The sequence below is a fragment of the Hyaena hyaena genome, unplaced genomic scaffold (genome assembly GCF_003009895.1).
Source record: "Hyaena hyaena isolate Hyena2069 unplaced genomic scaffold, ASM300989v1 scaffold_364, whole genome shotgun sequence".
NCBI lineage: Eukaryota > Metazoa > Chordata > Mammalia > Carnivora > Hyaenidae > Hyaena > Hyaena hyaena.
The window spans coordinates 151,334-175,934 of NW_024080996.1; the positions used below are offsets into that span (position 1 = coordinate 151,334).

Genomic DNA, 24,601 nt, shown 5'->3' on the forward strand with positions numbered 1-24,601 from the left:
GGTCGAAAATGCTGTCGTGACTCATAGTCACATCTTAAGGAGGACAGCTGTGGCCTAGGGCATTTGCAGATCATGTGGGGCTCTGGGGGGTTGTTGGTGAAGTGATTTTTATATGGCCAGACTAGTGCAGTGAAATGACAGTGTTAATCATCATTTTCTTTTTCCTCAAGTTCATTTCTGAATTATCACATTTATGAACACCAGGGCATCCTGGGGTAGCATAAAATAGAGAGTAACTGCCATTGAAGGAAGAGGCAGTCAGTCCTCTGGGGTTTATATAAATGATGTGTCTATTTGGCTGGCTGTATATATTCCAAGATTCCAAGATAACCAAGAATTAATCTAGAAGTAAGCTCATGGAACAAAACTACCTCATGAGTGGACTTCCCTCATGACACTGTGGTTGAGGCTCTATTTCCTATTGAGAGTAGGAGGCAACAATAAGCCTATTCTGTCCCTGTTCACCCAGCCACATGCTGATCCCTGATGATAAATCACTTGGTAGCCACAGAGAGGGGAAAATTAACAACCTTTCTTTTTTGACCACTGTAGATCCAAAAGCTTCCCCCACACTGGAGGCCTCATTGTCTATTTCCTATTAAAATCTGTGGCTCTCCTTTCCTGAAATAGTCAAATATTTTCTTTATAGAAAAAAAATTCTCATCATATTTACACACAAAGAGATTTCCAAGACCTCAAGCGATCTCAATTTCTTATCTGCCAACTAGCTCATGTACTTTGTCATTTTTCATCAGGTAACAGAGGTGACTATTCTGGAATTTGTAATTATCCTTGGGGTTGATTTATTGTCAATTTTTATAGTCCTGCTTATTCTTTTTGAAAATAATGTGATCTTGTTCTGGGTGCTTGTGCTTTGTGGTAGACAGTAATTACCTACTGACGAGATGGCTGTGAATAGATCTTGAATCTTGGGGAATATTCCACTTCCCTTGAGGAAACAAATCAGGGAGTTTAATCAACCCTGGAGATTGAAGACAGGGATGAATATGGGCTGGAATTGAATGTTGGTGTTTGAGAGCCACCAGTGATAGAAAAACCAAGCAGCCTTAAATGTTTGCAGCGATGAGCTCATCTTTATTTTGCTGGGTTGTGATTGACGTAGGTTTTCAATAAAGATTCAGCGGCTCATTTCCAGAACACTGTGGAAAACCGGCTTCTTCAAGAAGGATCGTTCTAAGGAAAATCAAATAGAACGAGCACAATACATATCATATTAACACTGAATTTCGAACAATAACAAGCCATTTCTAGCCTTGAAAGCCATTAAAAAAAAAAAAAGAAGGAAGGGCAGCCTTGCAAGTTCAGGTTTTCGTCAGTAGAGGTGTCTAACTGACATCACCTAGTGGGAGGTTAGACCAGACGACCTTCAAATGCTGTATATATGCCAAGATTCTTTGGCTATAGCAAGGAAATTAGGGATTAAAATAAGTTCAGCTCAGGAACTAAAATAAGCCCTTAGAATGGCATTAGTGTGATTCCAGGAGTATTATGTACCCTGTATTTCCAGTAACCTGCCCTTTGAACCTATGACCCAGCCTCAGTTTTTCTTCTTCTCCGTTTTTTAAATATTTTATTTATTTTTGAGAGAGAGAGAGAGAGACAGCATGAACAGGGGAAGGTCAGAGAGAGAGGGAGACACAGAATCTGAAGCAGGCTCCAGGCTCTGAGCTAGCTGTCAGCACAGAGCCTGATGCGGGGCTTGAAACCACAAACCGTGAGATCATGACCTGAGCCGAAGTTGGATGCTTAACCGACTGAGCCACCCAGGCGACCCTCAGTCTTTCTTCTTAAAAGGCACATATATACCTTTGCATGTACCCAAGCTTTGGCTCTCCTAGTTTTCTCCGCAGGAAATGCAGCCCATCCTATCAGAGAATGCCCACTAACCCCTTAAAGACCTATGTCTAAGGTAGTGGTCCTCAGCTGGGTGATTTTTTTCTTCTCCAGAGGTCACTTGAAGTTCAGGGACAATTCTGGTTGTTACAACTGGGGGGATGCTACTGGCATCTAGTGGCCAGGGATGCTGCTAAACATCCTGCACCCCACAGGAGAGTCTCCTCCAGCAATCATCCAGAAACCTGTTCTGAGTTAGGTGACCCCGGTTAGGCAAAACCCCTGCACAGCAGCCAGAGACCTTTGTTGAAAACATTTTATATCTTGGGGTGCCTGGGTAGCTCAGTTGCATAACGTCCAACTCTTGGTTTTGGCTCAGGTCATGATCTCCTGGTTCATGAGTTCAAGGCCTACGTCAGCCTCTGTGCTGACAGTGCAGAGTCTGCTTGAGATTCCCTCTCTCCCTCTCTTCCCCTCCCCCGCAGAATAAATAAATAAACCTAAAAAAAAGAAGCAAAAGAGTAAAATCAATAGATGTTTAAAAAAATATATCGTCTTTAAAGCACTTACCACTTTGTCCACTGGGAGTGTCATTTCTTGGGAAGTTTTCTTAAGCTCTAAAATCTCTTAGTATGGGGCACCTGGGTGGCTCAGTCGGTTAAGCGTCTGACTTTGGCTCAGGCCATGATTTCGTGATTTGTGAGTTCGAGCCCCATGTCAAGCTCTGTGCTGAGAGCTCAGAGCCTGGAGCCTGCTTTGGAATCTGCGTCTCCCTCTCCCCTGCCCCTCCCCTGCTTGCACTCTGTCTCTCTCAAAACTAAATAAACATTAAAAATGATAATAAAAAATCTCTTAGTATATATAAAAATAAAATTGGGGGGCACCTGGGTGGTTCAGTCAGTTAAGTGTCTGACTTTGGCTTGGGTAATGATCTAATAGCTCATGAATTTTAGCCCCATCCTGGGCTCTGTGCAGACAGTCCAGAGCCTGGAGACTGCTTTGGATTCTGTCTCCCTCTCTCTCTGCCCCTCCCCTGCTTGTGCTCTCTTTCTCCCTCTCAAATATAAACATTAAAAAATTAAAAAAAATAAAATAAAATAGAGTTGGACTTACCCTGATTGGAGATGTGGGGTGGGGGGTGGGACTAGCTCTACCTGTCAACCCTAAGAAGAGTTCTGGAACTTTCAACAATAACATATAAACAGCACTTACTGAAGCACTTAATATATCCTAGGTCCTGAGCCAAAGTTTTACATGGATTGCACATAGGAGGTTCTAATATGTGTTGAATGTTGAATTGTCTTATATAATTCAGAAGAGCATATAAGGGTTCTGGGTTAGTTTCTTGAGCCTGCCTCAACAAGGACACCAAGTCACTGGATTTCAGACTCACCCTAATCCAGTGTGATCTCACCGTATTTACATCTAAAAAAACAACAACCCTATTCCCAAGTAACGTCAACATTCTAAAGTTTGGGGTTGCTGTGGTCTGAATATTTGTGTCCTCTTAAAATTCATAGGTTGGCAACGTAATGCCCAAAGTGATGGTATCGGAGGTGGGGCCTTTGGGAAACCCCACAAATGAGGCGAAGCCCTCATGAATGGAATCAGTGCCTTTATGAAAGTGGCCCAGGGGAGATCCCTAGCCCCTTGCACTTTGTGACAAAGTGGCCCTCTGCAACCTGGGAGAGAACCTTCACTGGAACCCTACCACACTGGCACCATGACCTGGGACTTCCAGCCTCCATAACCACTAAACATAAATTCCCATCATCCATAAGCCACCCCGTCTGTGGTACTTGGTTATAGCAGCCCAAGTGGACTAACGCACAGTGGACGTAAGTTATGGGAGGACACTTTCCAGCCCCCTATAGTCTGCTCTCTGGCCCTCCTGTGTGAAGTGCATTCATTCCATCCCAACATCATCAAGTCATTTTTTTTAAGTTTACGTATTTATTTTGAGAGAGAGAGAGAGAGAGAACGAGAGCATGCACGAGCCGGAGGGACAGAGGGAGAGGGAGAGAGAATCCCAAGCAGGCTCCATGCTGTCAGTGAAACCCAGAGTCGGACGCTTAAGTGACAGAACCACCCAGCTGCTCCCAAAGTCCCCAAGTCTTAACCCATTCCAAAATTAAATCTCATCAAAATGGCATCAACTCAGAAAGTTCCAAATGTTATCATCTACATCAGGTGTGGGTGAGACTGTGGGTATGATACACCCTGAAGCAAACGTCCCCTCCTTCTGTGGACCTGTGGAACCGGCCAGCTTCTACCACACAAGGGTAGGAGTGCCTGGCTGGCTCAGTGCTTAAGCAGCTAAGTGTCCATGGTTCAACAGTTTGAGCCCCACATCGGGCTCTGTGCTGCCAGTGCAGGGCCCACTTAGGATCCTCTGTCTCCCTCTCTCTGCCCCTCTCTGCTTGTGAGTAGGACATAGGATATACAATCCCAGCCTAAAAGGAAGAAAATGGAAGGAGAAAAAAAGACCCCCGGTTTAAAGCGAGTTTGAAACCCAGCAGGGCAAATTCCACCAGGTTTCAAAAACTGATAATAATCCTGTGTGGCTAGGAGATCCAGCCTCCTCCAGGCCCATGGTTGTTCTTCCTTTTTCTTGGAGGATACCAAGTGCTTGCAGCCAAGTGCCTCTATCAGCCTGTTTCCTGTCTGGGGGTTTCAGAAACCCAACAGTCTCCCTTCATTTCATCCCATTTCTGATCCTTTCGATCCCAGGTTGGCAGTGCATCTGCTGGGATACACTTCTCAGAAACCTTCGATGTACAGGGGGTCCAGGCCATCCTTCCTCACTGCACTTCACTGTAAGCACCAAGGGGACACCAGACCAGCTTTTCCACCCTTCAAAAATCTTCTCCACTAAATATCTAAGTTCACCGATCAAAAGTCCTCCTTGCCATCTGACAGCAGAATACAGTTCAGCCAAGTTCTCTGCCACTTTATAACCAGATCATCATTTGTCTAGTACTAACAGCATGTTCCTCATTTCCATCTGAGATCTTGCCAGAAGCACTTCAACATCCATATTTCTAGCATCTTTCTGTTCATGATAATGTATGTGTTCTCGGCAGCAATAGAAGCTTTCTCTACAGCTGTTCCTTTTACCCCCTCCCCCCACCCCCAAGCCTTCTTCTGAATCACCTTTGACCCATATTTTTTTAATTAAAAATTTTTTTTGATGTTTATTTTTTTGAGAGAGAGAGGGGGGAGAGGGGCAGAGAGGGAGGGAGACACAGAATCTGAAGCAGACTCAAGGCTCTGGGCTGTCAGCACAGAGCCTGACATGGGGCTTGAACCCACAAACCTTGAGATTATGATCTGACTTGAAGTCAGATGCCCATCTGACTGAGCCACCCAGGTGCCCCAACTTTGACCCATATTTCTTTTTTTTTTTAAATGTTCATTTAAATTTGAGAGAGAGAGACAGAAAATGAGTGGGAGAGGAGCAGAAAGAGAGGAAGACACAGAATCGGAAGTAGGTTCTAGGCTCTGAGCTGTCAACACAGAGCCAGACGTGGGACCTGAACCCACTGTGAGATCATGACCTGAGCTGAGGTCGGATGCTTAACCGACTGAACCACCCAGGCGCCCCACCTTTAACTCATATTTCAACCAATATATGACTGTCTCTTCGGGGCAGTCCAGGCTTCTTCTGTGATGTGCCTCAGATTTCTCCCAGCGTCTATCCATTACCCAATTTCAAAGCCCCTTCTGTGTTTTAGAGTATTTGTGACGGCAGCACCCCCACTTCCTACTACTAAAACCTGTATTCAGTTCCTAGCATTGCCATGACAAATCGCCACTAAGTGGGTGGCTTAGAACAAGAACAACTTATAGTGTCTCAGTCCTGGAGGCTGGAAGTCCAAAATCAAGCTGTTAGCAGGGCCGCACTCCCTCTCCAGGCTCTGGGGAAGGACCCTTCCTGGCCGCTTCCTAGCTTAGGTGGTTCCTGGCAATCCTTGGTGCCTCTACCCCGACCTCTACTGCTTGCTCTAAGCTCTGCCTCCATCATCACACAGTCCCTCTCACAGTCCTCCCCTGTGTCTCTATGGGTCCTCTCTTCTTTTTTTTTTAAATTTTAAAAAAAAATGTTTTTTATTTCTGAGAGAGAGAGACAGCAAGAGCAGGGGAGGGTCAGAGAGAGGGGGAGACACAGAATCCGAAACAGGCTCCAGGCTCTGAGCTGTCAGCACAGAGCCCGATGCGGGGCTCGAACACACAAACTGTGAGATCATGACCTGAGCTGATGTCGGACGCTTAATCGACTGAACCCCCCGGGCGCCCTGGGTCCTCTCTTCTCATGATATTATCAGTCATGGGATTCAGGGCCACCCTAATCCACTATGACCTCATCTTAAATCATTTCATCTGCAAAGACCCTGTTTCCAAAAAAGGTCACATTCTGAGGTTCTGGGTGGGTATAAATTTGGGATAGTGGTGGGGGAGGACACACTATTCAACCTACTACAGGTTCCAAGTAGCAGAGTTTGGAAGTCACCGTACTAAACTCTGAACCTCTAGAAGGCATGCCTTCATTTTTACCTCCCCAGCTTCTTGCACAGGTCACAGAATGCAATTAAAAAAAAACAACAACAACAGCATATTGCCTGGAATGTGTATACCTATATTCATAGAAGCATTTTTCATATAGCCCAAAGTTGGAAACAACCCAAATATCCACATACAAATGGGTAAATAAAATGTGGTAGAGCCACACAAGGGAATATCATCCCATCTTAAAAAGAATGCGGTAGCATGAGCTACCGCACCCTTGAAAGCACACACAAAGTGAAATCACCCAGACACAAAAGGACAAATACTGGATGGTTCCACTTATATGAGACACTTAGAATAGTTAAATTCATAGAGACAGAAAGTAGAGAGGTGGTTACAAGATGTGCAGGGAACAAAAACGGAGGTTTATTGTTTAATTAATATAGAGTTTCAGTTTGGGATGAGAAAGTTGTGCACGTAGACGGCAGAGATAGTTGCAATAATAAAGTGAGTATACTTAATGCCTCTGGATTGTGCATTTAGAAATGGTGAAAGAGGTGTGTGGGTGGCTCAGCTGGTTGAGTGTGGAACTCTTGATTTCAGCTCAGGTCATGATCTCATGAGTTTGTGAGATGAAGCCCCATGTTGGGCTCTGTGCTGACAGTGTGGAGCCTCCTTGGGATCCTCTCTCCCTCTCCCTCTCAGCCCCTTCCCCCTCTTTCTATCTCAAAATAAATAAACGTAAAAAAAATTAAAATGGTTAAATCACACAGCTTAGTCTGTTAAGCGTCCAACTTTGGCTCAGATCGTGGTCTCACAGTTTGTGGTTTGAGCCCCATGTCGGGCTCTGTGATGACAGCTCAATGCCTGGAGCCTGCTTCTGATTTTGTGTCTCCCTCTCTTTGCCCCTCCCCTGCTTGTGCTCTGTCTCAAAAATAAATAAAACGTTAAAAAGTGTTTTTTTAATTGTTAAATCAGTAAATTTTATGTTATGTATATATTTTACCATAATTAAGTGAAAGAAATAATTACTGGAAGAATAACTTTGGTCATGTTCAGGACATTCTCATCCCAGATGCCTACAATACCAGCCGTCAACTTCTGGTTCCTTCAAATCCTCACAAAAATAAGAAAAACAACAGAATCCACTTACTGAATATGCCAGGCACCATGCTAAACATTCTGCATGCATTATTTTATTTAACCTGCACAACAACCCTTAGTAGATACTGGAATCCCCACTTTACAGATGAGGAAACAGGCTCATAGAGGCTAAGTAACTTGTGCGAGGTCACCAGCTAATAAATGGAAGACTGGGGTTTGAACTTGAATTTTCTGCAGAGCCCATGCTCTTTAGCACATTGTCGTGCTTCCTGGGAAACCTCTCTCAAACCCGTGAGTCCCATGCTTTGAAGATCAGGACAGAAGGTGGCCTCTAGTACAATGTCCCCAAGCTTCTCCTAGAGAAGATAATAGCCAAGACTTACATAGTGCCTTCTACTGTATCTGAAAATAGTTTACATGTATTAACTCCTTTAATCCTACATCAGGCCCCCCGAGGTGGGTGCTATAATTTATCCTTATTTTACAGAAGAGGAAATGAGGCACAGGGAGGTTAACTTGCCCAAGTCACAGAACTGGGTATCTTCCCAAGAAAGTCAATTCAGGGACCTTTTAACTATTGCCTTTTCTTCCCCTCTATCGGGAAGAAATCCTCTGGTTAATGTCACCTGAAGGGCGAAATGAACAAGTCTTCCTGTCATCTCACTGGGACCTTATTCCCTTGCTCAACCTCCATGTCATAGTTGAAATGTCTGGGGAATGAATGCATAAATGAGCCAAAAGGCGCTCTCTGCCACTTTCAACTGAAGCTCTCAAGAGTCACCCAGAGGTGCTCCGCCATCACACTTCCACCAGTGTGTCTGACTTCATCTCTAACTTGATGAGAGCACGCGGGTTCTCCAAGCAGACATGCTCTCCCGGTGCCTTCCACTGGTACTTGAAGTTCTTGTGCTTTTACTTATCTGCTCTCATGAATTATTAGACTTTGTGTTGACAGCAGCTATATGCATAGCAGACAAGAGAAATGAATGAATACATTCCTTCCTTATGTGCCCTGGTGCATTGTCCCCTATTACCTCAAGTCATCCTGTGCCAGAAACCTCACTCAGTTTTGTGCGCCTGGATCCAGCTCCCATCCTGCATCCTGGGGTGGTAAAAGCCTCGCTTTTGGCTTGAGGTCTGAACCGGGTTTGGAATGGCAGGCACCCCCCAGCTTGCCCACCTCGGTCCCAGTATAGTGGAATGAGGAGCCCCAAAAGCCCAGGGGCTTCTTTTAGTGTCTTTGCCTGCCCATCCGCTCAGCCACCTGCCTATGTTTTTATGGAGAACCTCATGTCAGGCGCGGTGAGGTATCCGTATTGGGAGGTACTGCAAGCACACATCTTGGACCCTGAATATTCATGAGAGAAGCGGAAAGTCCAATGTTAGAGAGGGGAGAAATAGTAATTCATACATATTAATAAAGGCAGGCCACATGCTGCAAGGAAGGCTCTGAATGCTAACGAGTAGATGACGTCGGGCCCTGCGCGTGCCGGCGGGCGGGTGCCCGAGCGCGGGCGCGCCCTCGAGGGCCCGGGCACGAGCGCAGGGAGGGGGCGGAGGGGGCGGGGTGGAGGAGGGGAGCGGAGCCGGGCGCCGGCCGAGCTGCGGGGGGAGCGCTCGCTGGCTCGCCGCTGCCGCCGCCGCCGCCGCCGCCGCCACCGCCGCCGCGCTGTGCTCCGGCCGCTCCCCGCGGCCCGTGGATGGGGGTGTCCCGCTGAGCCCCGCGATCCGCCTCCCTCCGTCAGGACCCGCACAGGTGCCGTCGCGGGGGGCGACCTTAGCCCGACCGACCCACGGCCGTGGGTGGGGGTTGGACGGGGGTGGTGGAGGAGGCCCCGCGATTCGGGCTTCTCCGTCAGCGGGTCGGGGGGCGCCGCAGCCCCGCGTCCCCAGCCCGTCCCATCCTGGAATCGGAACGAAGGAGCGCCGAGGCCGTCGCCCTCCTGCCCAGCCCTTCACGGGAGTGCTGCGCCCGGGGCCGGGAGCGGTGGGATGACGGGCACTTCAAGCATCATCAGATCAGAGCCTCGGCCCCCCAGCCAGGCCCGGCGTGCGTGCGCGTGCGAGTGTGTGTGTGTGTGTGTGTGTGAGAGAGAGAGAGACAGAGAGAGACAGAGAGACAGAGAGACGGGCTGGGGGCTGGGGGACCGGGAAATGTTGCCCGGTGGTGTGGTCCAGTGGATCTGTACCTCCTCCCAGGACCGTTATGTGGTCTGGCCACCCTTAAACGCCCCAGGATCCTCTATGCCCCTAAGAGCCTGACCCCGCACCCGCCCGAGCCCCTCCCTGGGGGGCCGAGCCTTTCCCCAGGACCGTGCATTCCTGCAGTGTCAGAACGGCTGGCAGCTGCCGCAGACGCTGCGGGAGCGATTGTTTTACTACGGAACAGGTCGGAGAAAGGACGAGGGTGGTGGCGGTGGGGGCGCTGCCCTTGCGGAGGGCCCAGGACCCCTTGGGGCTCGGGGGTGCAAGGCTTGACAGAGCCCCGGGGCGGGCGTGTGATCCCAGCCCTCCCTTCTTTTTGCCCATTCTTTCCCTTTTCGCCGCTCGACTCCCCCGGATCTCCCAGCCACTCCCGTGTCCCGCTCTTGTTTGGCCAGAGGGCCGGGAAGTGTGTGTGCGGCCTGCGCGGAATGAGCCCAGTGTTCCTGCAGCGCCAGCCATTGTGATGCTTGGAGAAGCCTTTCTTTACCCCAACAGACCCGGGGGGTAGGGGTGGGGTGGGAGGAGGGTGAGCGGAACCGCAAAGGGGTTGCTGACTTCCCTGCAACGAAATACTCTGTATGGCAATGGGAAGCTGGCACAATCCTGTATGCTGACTGCTTTTGCTGAGTAGTAGTGGGACACTCCCGTGGCTCGGTGGAGGGCAGATTTTAGGGCTGAGGTGGGGTAAGGGGCTAGAAATCAGCTGATTTATGGGGCAGGTAATAGGAAGAAGGAGGAGATGGAATGGGGCCTCTCGGAGGGGCTAGAGGCCCAGTAGGGGGAGGCATGGTGAATTCTCCACCGCTCCCCCTCCACTCTGCTCAGCTCAGCAAAGCGGGGAGTGGAAATTTGTACTGCAGCTCCAAGCCGTGGCTGGTGCATCATTATGCTGCAAAGGAGAGGCTTATGTGATTCCTACGGGGTCTCTGTTAAGCTCAGAGCCTTTATTTCTCTTCCAAATTACACAATCTATTGGGAGCCACAATAAATGCAATAGATTATAGGACATAATCAAACTCTAGTCCTGCACTCTGCTCTAGGCTAAGAGAAAAAGACAAGGTGACCCTTCTGTGATTCCCTTTTTCTGCCACTCTTCACGTATGTTTAAAACATTGATTTTGGAAGTGTACGGAAAGAGGATAAGCAATCAGTTGTATTAACCCTCACTTTTAAGGGAGGAGGCCTCTGGAATGAGCTGTGAATGAAGGCACGGGCAGCTGGGCCAGGATGCAAGAGTAGGACACTTCAGTGAGCGTGCAAATGCACCCCACCAAGAGAGAGCAAAACAAAAGTGAGCTGAAGGAAGGAGAGAAAGGACACAGGTTCAAGAAAGGCTGCCAGCCTCCACCCAGAGACCCCTCCTTGAGCCAGGCTCTCATGGCCTCTGCTATAATCTGGGGTCTTGGTACAAATGCCCGGCTCAGTCTGGGTCTTGGGTGATTTCCAATTCCCAGTGCTGGCTTCAGTTTTGGTTTCATCTCCAGGTGGTCATTCATACAGAGCTTCTTGGCTCCTGGCTAGTGAGTTGATGAAAAGCAAGCAGGCTGTATTATGGATTGTTCAAATGGCCATGTTTCTGAACTCTCGAGCTGTGATATCCAGTTCTTCTTTCATCATCCTCTAGGTGAATCCATTTTCTCTAGAGGCTTCCTGGCCGAGGATAGGTGCTTTGAGCAGGGTGTTCCTGTTGGCAGCACCCAAAACTCAGTCTTTGTCTTAGATGCTGATTGGATTGCCCTTTTGTTGCTGGTTAATAGTATCGTTTGTGCCCGCTTCAAATTGGTACCCCATTGGTATCACCTACTCATTCTGGCTTCCCCTTCTCTCCTGGAGAAGAGTACAAATCTAAAGGAAGTGTAAATGTCCCTAACCTCAGCTGGTTAGCTCTCATGTCTTTCTGAAATGGGGCCAGTGATCCAAGAAGCTGTCACTAAATAAATTGAAAATAGCAGGGGTGCCTTAGTAAAAAAGGTGATAAAATTTACTCGGCAATAGTTCTCCCAAGTGATCAGCATCTGAAGCATTGCACATAGACTATCACGGCAGGGGGATTTTTGTTTTGTTTTGTTTTTACTTGAAATACCCTCCCCCAACACGTGAAACTGAGTTATCCTCATTTTCCTAAAATCATTGACATTTATCGAACACCACATATGCCGTACATTGTGCTTAGCACTGCCAACGATTATTTTCATTACTCCACAAAATAACCTTCAGCTTCAATACTCTTTTCCACCTCATTTTATGGATGAGGAAACCATGGCACAAAGAGGCTGATAATTTGCCCAAAGTCTCACAGCTAGGAGGTGATGGGGCCAGGATGGGAACCTGGAATCCAGGCTCTTAACCATCACGGGGTCCTGCTCTGGTCAACCCAAATCCCCCATCTGTAAAACCTTCCTTGCTTCGTGATCTTTTCTCAACTTAACTTTGGCACTAAGGGATGCTTAATCTTTTTTGTGCTATTGGCCCCTTTGACGATGGAGACAAATCTATGGGATTCTCTTCTGAATATGTTTTTTTTTTTTTTTTAAATTTCTGAGAGAGAGAGAGAGAGGCAGCGTGAGCAGGGGAGAGTCAGAGACAGAGGGAGATACAGAATCCGAAACAGGCTCCAGGCTCTGAGCTGGCCGTCAGCGTGGAGCCTGACGCGGGGCCTGAACCCACAAGCCGTGAGATCATGACCTGAGCCGAAGTCGACGCTCAACTGACTGAGCCACCTGGGTGCCCCCTATTGGCTCTTGAATATGTTCTTTCCAAAATATAAGGTCCTAACAGGTTGCCTTTGCAAACTGTAAATACTCAGAATATACGCTGATGTGATGCAATGGTAGTTTTGGCTTCATCCCAGTACAATCCCAGTAAGAGCTGTCTGGGTCCCCACCTGGCATGGCCTTTGCCTCGCTTACTTAGAGTTTAAGTTCTATAGGCAGAGATGGAGAATGGCACTTTCAGGGCAAAACCCGTGGTGTTTACTGTCTGGTCGGCTCTCCTCAGGTCATGGTTTGAATTTAAGCATCTAACTGGATGAGGAATTACACAGGCAGGAGAGAAAAGTTTGGTTGCCTTTCCGCATTACAGGGAAGAAAGTGGAGTATGTAGGGAAGGGTGTGATGGACAGTAAAGCTGTGCTGCCTGGAATGGAAAATGAAAAACCTCTGTGGGGGACAGATGATCATTTCTCAATGAACACACATTGATTGATTGCCTAGCCACAGAGCAGTGTGTGCTAAGAATCATGCAGGAGGCCCAGAGGATGTCTGTGCCCTCGAGGAATTTAAATTAAAATTGGGGAAGGGCTTGGATACACACACAGTTGGATAAAACACGGTGGAAGGCAGTGTATGAAGAGGGCCTGGAGCTGAGGAGATGAAAGCAGGCCTGAATGTGCAGCCAGGGTCCAGTGTCCAAGATGGTGATGGAGGCTGACCTTGGAGCACAAGGGTAGCTGAGTCTATCTCTTTCAGGATAACCAGTCATTTAATCCATTCTTCCAGCCCCAGACATAAGCTCTGTATCTTGGAAAAGCTCAGGTGCTTGTTTGAAAGTCTTTATTAGTCTATTACTTATTGATGAGGGTAGTAATATCCAGGTCCATGAATCCCTATCCAAAAAACCCTTGGGGCCAGACATTTTAGAAAGCAGTAATAGAGTCTGTATTCTGCATATCATTTCCTGGGGATCGGGGTAGCAATCACTATAATTTAAAAAATTAATATTTCTGCAGCAAAACACACTCAGTCGGATAAATTGAAACCATAGGCAACTTTATATTCATGTAGATCAGGTTTAGTTGCCAAGTGAGTTTAGGTCAAGTCGGGTTTTGCCACCAAATAAGTTATGAAAGTCTTCTGGTTTTCAGAGCACATGGTTAAGGATGTGGACCTCAGGTAATAATAATAATAATAATAATAATAATAAACAGAGACATTATGGAACAACAATGATGTTTATTATCTACCAGCCACTGTTCTAATCACTTACCTCTATTTTTATTCCTTTAACCCTTAAGACAGTCTGTTGAGGATTATTATTTCTGTCTCGAGAAGAAAAAAAGGAAACAGAATTAAGTAACTTGCTAAGGTCATAACTGGTAAGGGTCAGCACAGGCTTCAAACATAGGCAATCTGGTCTGGAGGCTGTGGACTTTAGCACGATGCTTTGGTTTTTGGAGCAGGAGCCTGGAAGCAGGCATGTCTCCACAGTTTACTCCACTAAAGCTATACATACAGACGCTGCTATTTGAACAACTTAAGTGTACACTAGTGAGGACGTACAGAAGTGACAGATGCCTGGAAAGTGGAATCTTCCATTTTCAGAGGGATACAGCATGATGGAATATGTGGTTATAGTTCCTCAGCAGAGCTGGGACAAAAGCCCGGTCCAAGCTCACCGTCCCTCATTTGTTTCTTCTAGATCGACGAATCCTGAAAGTCACAGGTGGCCTCTTGCTGTGCGAGAATGGAGGCTCCACTGGTGAGTTTGGATGAAGAGTTTGAGGACCTTCGGGCCTGCTGCTCGGAGGAGCAGGAAGAGAAACCACAGTGTTTCTATGGTTCGTCTCCCCACCATCTAGAGGACCCCTCCCTCTCTGAGCTGGAGAATTTTTCCTCGGAAATAATCAGCTTCAAGTCCATGGAGGACCTTGTGAACGAATTTGATGAGAAGCTCAATGTCTGCTTCCGGAACTACAATGCCAAGACGGAGACCCTGGCCCCCGTTAAGAACCAGTTCCAGATCCAGGAGGAGGAAGAGACCCTGCAGGATGAGGAGTAAGACGTCTTAATTGCCCTCTGTTGCTTCAGACATGAGCCCTGTGGTCTGGGGCTCTTTGACATAGAACTGGGGTCCGTCTGTGGGTTCACGGTGCATCATTTATGCTTTCATGTCGGTGGGCCAGGGCCCTGGTAATTGCTGACATTATTCTAGGATGTCCCTTTGCAGGGACCTGGAGAGCTTTCTTAAAATGAAATCTTGGAGGAAAGAAGAATTTTTCGAAAATAGGTTTTCTTAGGTACAAAATAGAATTTTAGGAGCATGATCCATTTTAGGATGTGTCTATCTTTGGTTTTCTTTGTATCAGTAGTAATCCACCCAGATATTAGAAATAAAGGTCAGAAAAAAATTAATTAACTGTGACAGAGGAATCTGTCACTGGAACAATTTGCTTCAAGAAACATCAGAATTATGAACACCTCCAGACTGTTAGCAAATCCCCCCTCAGGACTGGAAAATCATCTACAAATGTGAAGATATGTCCAAATAAGAAAGCATACAAATTGAACTGACAGCCCAGGAGATTAAACTTGGGCAAAATAAAGGGGATCATTAGGTGACGTGGCTTTTGAGTATACAGATTCCTTGTGTCACTTAGCTCCCTTCTAGGGTCTTAACGGTAGTCAAGAAAAGGGATTTGAGAAAACTGAGGAGGAACTAGAAAAAGAAGGGGATAATTTGTAACATAAATTAAAGAAGGGTGTTTGGGGCACTTAGTAAAAATAGGCCTGAATTCCCTATAGAGATAAAATATGCATCAATTGGTCTTTATTTTTAAAGTTTATTTATTTGAGAGATTGAGAGCAGAGAGTGAGAGCAAGTGTGTGTGTGTGTGTGTGTGTGTGTGTGTGTGTGTGTTTGAGAGAGAGAGAAAGAGGGAAAGAGAGAGAGAATCCCAAGCAGACTCTGCTCAATAAGGACACAGGGCTTGAACTCAAGAGCCGAGAGCAGACCCTTGACCAACCGAGTCATGCAGGCACCCCAAGCATCAGTTGTTCTTAAGGAATCACACACAAATGTCAAGTGGTTGTAATGGAACTTGGGAGCAACTGGGTTTTTGGTTTCTCTTTTTGTGAACTTGAGTAGCAGGAGTTGCCCATAAATAAGTGGAGTGAAAGGTGTGTCCCAGACAATTAAACCTGACCTGTTTGGGAGCTAGTTGCTCACTTGATGACTCTGTGGGCAGACAGGGGCTCCGTGTCTGCCTTGCTGTTATATCCTCATGGCTACTACAGGGCTTGGGGTGTCGTAAGTAATCAAATAATATTTTTTGAATGGAATACTGAATGTCGAATGAATCGGTTGAACAATAATAGCTAGCTTTGTAGGTACAGGTAACGTATTTCCAGGTCCACACCATTTCCTTCTTTTCTTTTTCTTTTTTTTTAAATTTATTATTGAGAGACAGAGAGAGACAAAGCATGAGTAAGGGAGGGGCAAAGAGAAGGGGTGACACAGAATCTGAAGCAGGCTCCAGGCTCTGAGCTGCCAGCACAGAACCAGATGCGGGGCTTGAACCCACAAACGTCGAGATCGTGACCTGGGCCGAAGTCAGATGCTTAACCGACTGAGCCACCAAGGCGCCCCCTTTCTTTTCTTTTTAATTAATGTTAACCTGAAGTCATGATCACAGAGAACATATTACCTTGGTGAACACTACTGTAACTGTGGGCTATGTGTTTTAATTCAGTTTTCAGTTTCAAACTGATTTGTCTTAAATTCTGAGCCCGTTATTAATTTGTTCAACTCCTATAAGTCTAAAAAGAATGGCTCTGGGGCTTTTTTTATACAGAGTATTTTTTCCCTATAGTTCATTGCACCAGGCAATGAACTAGAAATACAAAGACTATGAATTATAATTTTCATACTCTTGCTAACTCATTGTGTGACCTTGGGCTAGTCACTTAACTCTAGTTGACTGCGTGGGTCCTCATCTTTGAAACCTCCAGAGCTCAATCTTGATGAAGCGGGGCTAAGGACTTGGAAAGAACCTAATTTCTTACCTCACCCAGACTGTGCTCTGAAAATGACATTTTAAGATGCGTCCCATTCCTTTTGCTTCCAACAAATCATTTCTCCCCTATCTAACCCTCCCTCCCCCCGCCTCATTAAGGATGAAGGCCCGGTGAGCAAGTTCTTACTCTCTTCTAGCACATTAGTAGAGGCCACTCAATGTTAATTACCGTCACATGGGATTATTGGTCTTCTCACCCTGATTTTTCTGAGTTGCCTGCCTCATTGACTGCCTCAGTTAAAAGACCAAAGGTTGAATAGTTCCTTAGAGATAAAATACAATTTGGGGATAGTGTAGAGGGAGGAATCTGGGAAGAGAAAAATGACCACTGTGCTTTCAAGACAGTCAATGTATCTAAGCCTTTCCAACTTAAAAATCAGAGTTAAGGTGTACTCTTTGTTTATAGATACCTATCCAGATACTTCAACTGTAAAATTCTGATGAAGTAAGGGGTAAGATAACTTAATATCTAATCTGGTGGTGAGTCTCCTGAGCATAGCTTGTAATAAACTTGCTTCGGTTTGGTAATTGGATGGATATTTCCCCTGCAAACAAATCGAAAGGGTGTTGGGTGGGTTAGAGGGACATAATAAAAACATGAAACAAAAGCAATTAACTTCTCAGTCAAACTAACCTCCTTCAAGAGAGCACAAATCATAAAGCAAATGTGGTCATTCTGTTTAGAGTTTGGATTTCTCTAGTCCTCCTGTGGAACTATTTGGCTAATAGGGAATTGGTGGAGACATCAACTTATCTCTGACTTGTCAGGGCATGGAAGTATTAGGTATTACAATAGAGTCAAATTTGAATAGATTTTTCCTGGTTTTAAATTTAGATACTGTTCCAGAATCTGTTCTTTCCATATGTGTGATCATCCTTTCCTGTGTCATAAGAGATGAACTCAGAGGTCAGAGGCTCTAAAGGGCAATGTATGATCCTTATCTCACTGGAATTATGATCCGCCCTTTTACAGGCTCCCTGGATAGAAAGGGGCCAAACTTGTGAGAGCCATCACCGTTTCCTGTTCCCGTTTCCTGTTCTGCAGATAGAATTATTGGGTTAAAGGTGTGAAAAAGTAAGTCTGCACGATAAATACATGGTGTGTAGTCAGCCATACTTGAAGGAAGGTGAAGTCAAGTAAATACCGCACAACCAGGATAGGGAAAGTGGATGGATGACCGTGATTTCTAGGAAAGTTAATTCTCTTCTCAGAGGCTCAGTTTCCCCCTTTAGAAGGCAGAGGTAGAATTGATTCTATTTAAGTGCTTGAAAGAATCTAAAAAGTTGTTCAAAGCCATTATGTGCTAATAATAATGATTCCTAAGTCTTAGCTGCGAGAGCGTACTCACGTGAGCACACATCTAAGTGTGGATATTGGCTGGATTGGACACAAGACACTGGATAAGGATGGTAGCCAGCCTAGAGGGGATGAAGGGGAGTGTTGTCACATTGGAATTCTAATAAGCCCTTTCGGTTAGCTGCCTACCGTGTTGTCAAGGATAGAGGGGTGTGGAGGGAGGCGAGATTCATGTAGCCTTGATGGCTACGTGATTACCAGGGGACCCAGATCTTTGTGTAGGTGTGTCCTGTCACAATCCATTCTGTTGGGTATGTTCACACAGTGCCAGTGTCCCTTTCCAAATCCCTAGCCCCGTATGGTGAAAGATAGCTTAGCCAGTTCCATAGGCACCTGAGCCCAGGCTATAAAACCTGCCCACGAAAAGCCTTTTCTGTCATCATAGGGACTGAGAGAGCAAATTGAATCACGGCTACCATGGCAGCAAAAGCCAGGAATTGAGGCGACCTGTTTAATCTTAGCCCTTTGATAACATATATAGGAGATAACATTCAGAGTCTCCTTCCCCCAAGATAAGAGTCAGTAGCAGGATGCTTCTCAGCAAAGTAGAGTTTCACAGTCCACCTCAGGGTGCCTGTAAAAGGGAATATATTCATTCCCAAGGCCCCTGCCTAGGATAGAACAGATAGCCTCTCTGTGGGGGGGGGGGGGGGGGGGGGGGGAAAAGCCCTTCCCATTCTCCTCCTCACAGAAAGCTTTGTGTTTTTCCCTCCCACCACTGGCTCTGCTCTGGCTGCCAGCCTGCCGCTGGTGTTCTGCCTTTGCCTTCCATTTAACCTTCGCTGGGGCTGGAGAGATAGACAGGAAGCAGTCATGCGCCCCGCTGCCCTTGCCGTTCCTCCTTTTATAGATGGATGAAAGCGCTATGTCCAAGAATAATGTAGTTAGAGATCTTTCATGCAGCGCTGGTTTCTGAATTGCTGTTCCAGCTTGTGATTGGGAACTTGGTATATTACTCTGATGCCCGTGCCAGTGCCAATCACAAAATGATAAAGACTTGGGGGTAGTTGTGTGGTTAGGAATATAGGCTCTGTAGCCGTATTGCCTGGTTACAAATCCCACCTCTGTCATTACTGGCTGTGTGACCTTAGACAAGTTACCTGACTTCTCTGTTTTAGTGTTTTATTTTTCTCCTTAGAATCTGCCTTACAGAGTTGTGAAGAATGAATGAATTAATCCATACAAAGGTTTAGAAGAAAGAGTACCTGGCTTATAGTAAGTGCCCATTAAGTAGTGGCTGCCAGTGCTAGTGTTACCTGGATAAAGAGTACTTCAGAAAAGAAAAAGAAAATTGGGACAAAACAGGAAAGAATGAGGATGGCTTGAGATCTCGAGGAGAAAAGGGTGTAGGGAATTGTCACAAAAATCTGGAGTTAGAAGGTGAAATCCAGAGTACGTCAGTCAAGGCCCACATGAGAAAAGCCGCCATTCCCTAAATGATTTGAGTAGCCTGCCCCTCCCCCCCCGCCAGTTGTCATTTCAAGGACATAAGCAGTTTCAAGGTCATTGGAAAGTGTGCAGTTAGTTCATTAAAGGTCCCAGCTTCTAGCCTGCCTAAGAGAGGCACAGAAGGCTCCGCCTATTTTAGGCTTTGCTGAATTCTATTTTTCTAGGCACTTGTTGCAGGGACAAATCCGAAGGTCAGTGCCTGTATGCTTGTTGTCGATTCTTGCGGCAGAGAATGTAACACAAGGAGGAGTCTGGCCTTCCCGGCCTTCCCCCGCTGGGTGTGGTGCTTGGAGTTTTGTCTTGGACAAAACAAATCATCTTTGCCTCTTGGCTGTACAGTGCTACTGAGACTTGCATTTAGCATTAGGCTGGATTAATGAAGCTCTAATAGTGCCTGATGGAGATCGGATTATCACCCATGTTTAAGAGGTAGAGTCTGAAGTCCTGCTGGATGGATGGCTAATGAACACTTGATGAGTCCTCTCAAAGTGCTTGCTTGTAATTGCAGGAAAAATCATGAATCAGCGGACGACCCAAGCAATGCTATTAAATTGTGCTTTCTTGAGCTCCTTTAATGCATTTCATCGCCAACTGTATGCTTTGTGCACTGGGAAAATCTCCTGGCTCTGTCCCCGTGCATCATATATTAATCCCGATTTGATGTATGTTAAGAGCACTCGCCTCTCCTAATGTCAGGTGTCTGTGCTCTTCTCCACCTCGCACTTAGCTTTTCAGCATCTTGTGCTGTATTTTGTCCTATTTTGAATTTGATCCACATATACACATATTTGCTTACTTTTAAGTGGCTGCTTGTTCCTATGAGCCTATCTAAATACAATTTACCTTCTTATACCTTGTTTTCATAGGTATCGCTCATGTTTGACATGCATAGGCACCCGAGGGAGGTTGCGTAGAGCCCTCATTTATCATTAGCTAATATTAACTCAAATGCCTCTGACTTCCATGGATGGCATTATTTTAGGAGCTTGGTTTACTGATTTACATTAGTCTCTGGATGTTGACTCCTTTGTTTATTTTCCTGTGGGTGAGTTTGTGACTTTCGGTTTTCACCCCACCCTCTCCTTCCCCTCTCCCCCAAAGAAATCTTTCTGAAATAAGTGAATTGAACGACACAAATTATAGAAAAGTTTTTCTTATAAGATACATAGCAGAACTTTTTCATGCAATGTAATAAAGGGACCCCCATCTACCCTCACTAAAACCCAATGGTTAGAGGTGTACTGATTGGTTCCTTTCATACATTTGCCTTAGAGTGTCCATGATGGAGACAGAGCACATTTACACTCTACACTGCTAGAGCTGGGGGACTGTGCCACCCATGGGCTCGCTAGAACATTTTGGGTAATAAGTAAGCATTAACAGCATTGGCATTTTCCCTTTCGCTACATTAGACGTCAAGGAGTTAATTCTTGACCATTTAGATTGCAGGCCTCTGGAATGGAAATGCATGTGAACTCTGTGGTGGCCCTGATCTCAAAGAGATTCAGCCAGAAAATCTGCCCAGATATCCATCTCTCTATTATCTACCTGCCCACCTACCTACCCACCTACCTATCATCTATCACTACCTTCCTTTTTGTCCTTCTTTCTCTCTCACTCTTTGCCCACAGGAAAGGAAAGGAAACATGGGCATCTCTTAGGTTCACGAGTCATGAACCATTTGGCTGAGGGGCAGATTTATTTTCAGGGGCAATTTAGGCATTGCCCGAGATGCTTTGATTGTAGACTCTACCATTTGTATCTCCATGGTGAGACATTCCTCTTCTCTTAAGCAAACACCTTTCAAGCTGAAGTCCCTGGCCAGGGTCCATTCTCTTGGCTCTTTGTCTCCTGGTAGTGCCTCTAATTCAGTTTTTAAGCTGCTTTGCTCTTGCATGCTGGAAGGCAGATGATCTCAGCCTGGCACACACAGAAACCTCTCTCCTCCCCTGGCCCAGCTCTTCCTTCCTCCAGGCGGAGCCAGGCCACAGATGTGTGCTAATGAGAGCTTCTCTTTGTTTACAGGGTTTGGGATGCTCTGACAGACAATTACATCCCTTCACTCTCAGAAGACTGGAGGGACCCAAACATGGAGGCTCTGAATGGCAACAGCTCTGACACTGAGGTACCTCTCTGGGGCCCCTTACTTAATAAGGCTTGAGAAGATGTGGATTCCAATTAGAAAAACATTCATTAATTCAACAGTCTTACCCATTAGGTAATGAAACTCACCCATAGCTCCAAAACATTGCTGGGAAGGCAGGTGTTATGGAGGAGGTGAAGAATCAGAGGAGGGGACATCCCGTGTCTGTGAGGTGATTCGAATGGCTGTCTGTAAAAAGCATAAATGCAAATTACTTTGCTGTTAATCTGTGTGCTGCAACATGAAAGCCAAGGCGGCCTGAAGAGGAAAGGAGTGACTATCACAGGCTTCTCATGTTCAAATAATAATGGTTTAAAAAAAAAATCAGGTTTTCCTATCTAAAAGGAACAGTTCAATCTCACCAAAAACAAGATGGCAAGTGTTGAGAGATTTCCGGCAAGCTCACAGCCTGGCTAATGGCCAGAGCTAGGGCCAAGACATTAGTGAGTGGGGAGTGGCCAATGAGACGTTTATAAACTCAACCTGGCTGAACCGGAGTCACATTCTGTGCTTACTGACACCAAAGACGAGGTAGCCTAAGGGCTTCTGAATGAAGAGAATGCTCAGTTTTTTGTTAATTTGCATAGGCTATGGGGAGTGACCTTTCTGAAGGTCCAAAGGGCCCCTCTTAGCTGAATCTACATATAGGAACGTAAAATCATTTAAAGCCAATTTCTGCCTTGCTTGGTTTTCTAGTTTCAGCTATAAAGGGAATTTGACAATTTCTTATCAGGAAGGGCTGTCACAGCCAATGAGGGAAAGGAAAGTGGGTCTAATCTTCATAGGTACTCCAGAATTGAGTCCAAGTGAAAAAGTAAGATAATAGTAAGAGATAGATTTCCCTTACTGGGTGAGATTTCTGCAGATCATTGCCCAAAATAGCACAGCAAAGAGATCAGCAGTTTCCTGATTGGTTGAAAAGGTGGCTGTATATCCTTCTTAACTCTTAATAATTAGCAATCCTCAATTCTCAAAACCTTAAGGTTTCATCGAGTGGGACAGGTAAAATGGTGACTTCAAGACTCAGAGATTTGCTGCAGGCCCACTCAGCGTGGATATATGAGGCCGTGTCTCAGTTCCTCTTTTGATTCTGACTTTATTTTCTCTTCCAATGCTTATATGTATCTTTATCTCAAATGCAAAGGACAAGGAGGCAACCATGGAATAAATCTAGTTACTGAAATTAAATCAGGCCCATCATGGTGCAAAAGGCGGATTTCACTTTATCTCTTTTGCTACCTTTCCAACTAATTTTGTGGATTAAGCCAAAGGATGTTTAAGATAGCCTGCCCTTCAGAAGGACTCTAATTTATCCTCATTTGCAGATTTCCCTCAAGAGGGTTAATATTTCAGGGCAAATTGAATGACCCCGAGAAGGATGATCTTGAGTTCCACTCCTTGTAGAATTTCTTCCATCTAACCCATGGGAAAATGACAAGGTAGCAGAAGTGGATGGATTAAGGCTGTTTTATTTCATCTCTTTTATTATCTGGATTCATTACAGTAGAAGCTCTTTTAACTGACCTCAGTTTAAATGATTTGCTAGATTAACCAGTGCTCTGTGCTCCTGTAAAAGAGCGACTGACCCAATGCCCTTGGGTTGCTGAATGCACACAGCCGGTAGGCTTCTTCTAGCAAGCTCCTCTTCTACTTAAGTGGTTCATTGCCAAGAATCAGTTGTGTTTGTTCCTGAACTTCTTTATCCTTGTCCTTGTGACTATTAGGTAATATAATCAGAATTATAGAAACCGTTGGATTATAAAAGCAAAGAGAACCATATTTTGCATTTTTAAAATCAAATAACACATGTACATAGCTTTAAGAGTCAAATAATACTTTAAAAATCTTAAAAATATTTTTTAAAATATTTTTTTATTTATTTCTAGGAGAGAGAGAGAGACAGTGTGAGCAGGGGAGGGTCAGAGAGAGAGGGAGACACAGACTCTGAAATAGGCTCCAGGCTCTGTGCTGGCAGTCAGCACAGAGCCCGACGCGGGGCTCGAACCCACGAACCGCGAGATCATGACCCAAGCGAAAGTCGAACGCTTAACCGACTAAGCCACCCAGGCGCCCCAATCTTAAAATATTTTTAAAACCCCAGCAGCTCCTGACTGGTCTTTCCCTACTCCATAGAGGCAATCATTCTTTTTTTTAAAGTTTATTATTTTGAGAGGGAGAGAGGGGGAGAGGCAGAAAGAGAGGGAGAGGGAGAACCCTAAGCAGGCCATGTGCTGTCAGCATGGAGTCCACGAGGGGCTGAAACCCACGAACAGAACAGTGAGCTTATGAACTGAGCCGAAACCAAGAGTCGGTCAGCCGACTGACTGAGCCAGCCAGGGCGCCCGGAGGCAACTACTTTTATTTCTTTTGGCATGTATCTCCAATTTTCTAAGGAATACATTTATATTGTTATTGATGATTAAAATTGACAGTTTTTGGCTGTTATCTATTAACTTTGCAATATGGAAGATAAAATCTAATTCTTTTACACCACCTCACCTCAAACACTCACACTTAGCTTTCCCATAGGACTGTCACCAATTTATATAGTGAAATCAATACTAAAAATATTTACTGTTGTAACTATGTAAATACTGTTTCTTACTGAATCATGCAGTATTGTGGAAAAATATTTCCTCTCTTGTACCACTTTTTGTTTAACCTGGAACAAGGAATTGCCTTGTTTTTATTTTATTTTATTTTATTTTATTTTATTTTATTTTATTTTATTTTTTGCTTGGTTTTCTCTATATCTATTTATCAATAGTTCAATCCCAAACTCTGAGTGAAATTTAGATCTCACAATATGGTTAAAAAAATCAGATATTCTATCAATTCAGACTTTTTTTTTTGTCTTGAAACATTCAAATTAGTACCTCCACCTTTCTGTTATCAATGAGTCTGGTTGTATTCTAGATCTGATGCCCCACTGTTGTCCTGGGACTTTCCTTCACCTTCGTCCAGGGGATCCATCCTGACTCTCTCCCTGCCTTCTGACTGCCATAGTTTTTTTTATCTTTTTGGGTTCATTTCCTTGTTTTGTGGGGAAAAAATTCATATATTCTTGAGAAAGGGTACAGAAGAATATCTTTTATTAGAATATTCGAGAATGTCTTTATTCTCCTGTCACCTACTTGGTTGAGAGTTTGACTTGATAATTTAGGTTGCAAAAAGTTGTTTTACTCAGAATTCT

At 45.3% G+C, this 24,601-nt stretch overlaps 1 protein-coding gene and 1 long non-coding RNA gene across 4 annotated transcripts in view; one reads left to right on the top strand and one right to left on the bottom strand.

Annotated features, from left to right (window-relative positions):
* Nucleotides 1–1,067: 1,067 nt before the first annotated feature.
* On the bottom strand, nucleotides 1,068–8,808 carry LOC120243992. 2 transcript variants are annotated; one of them, XR_005531440.1, is made up of 3 exons: nucleotides 8,499–8,808; nucleotides 7,393–7,477; nucleotides 1,068–1,194 (listed from the first exon to the last, which is right to left on the bottom strand). It is a non-coding gene; the product is annotated as an uncharacterized LOC120243992 (long non-coding RNA). The 2 variants fall into 2 exon arrangements; XR_005531439.1 differs by lacking the exon at nucleotides 7,393–7,477.
* Nucleotides 8,809–9,114: 306 nt separating this feature from the next.
* Nucleotides 9,115–24,601, top strand: part of FEZ1 (fasciculation and elongation protein zeta 1) — a 42,061-nt gene continuing 26,574 nt past the window's right edge. For both annotated transcript variants that reach the window (XM_039250260.1, XM_039250261.1), the window contains exons 1-3: nucleotides 9,115–9,220; nucleotides 14,086–14,441; nucleotides 21,291–21,390. In XM_039250260.1, the coding sequence (XP_039106191.1) occupies nucleotides 14,131–14,441; nucleotides 21,291–21,390 (411 nt within the window). In that variant the 5' untranslated portion in view covers nucleotides 9,115–9,220; nucleotides 14,086–14,130. The remainder of the gene's footprint in view (nucleotides 9,221–14,085; nucleotides 14,442–21,290; nucleotides 21,391–24,601) is intronic.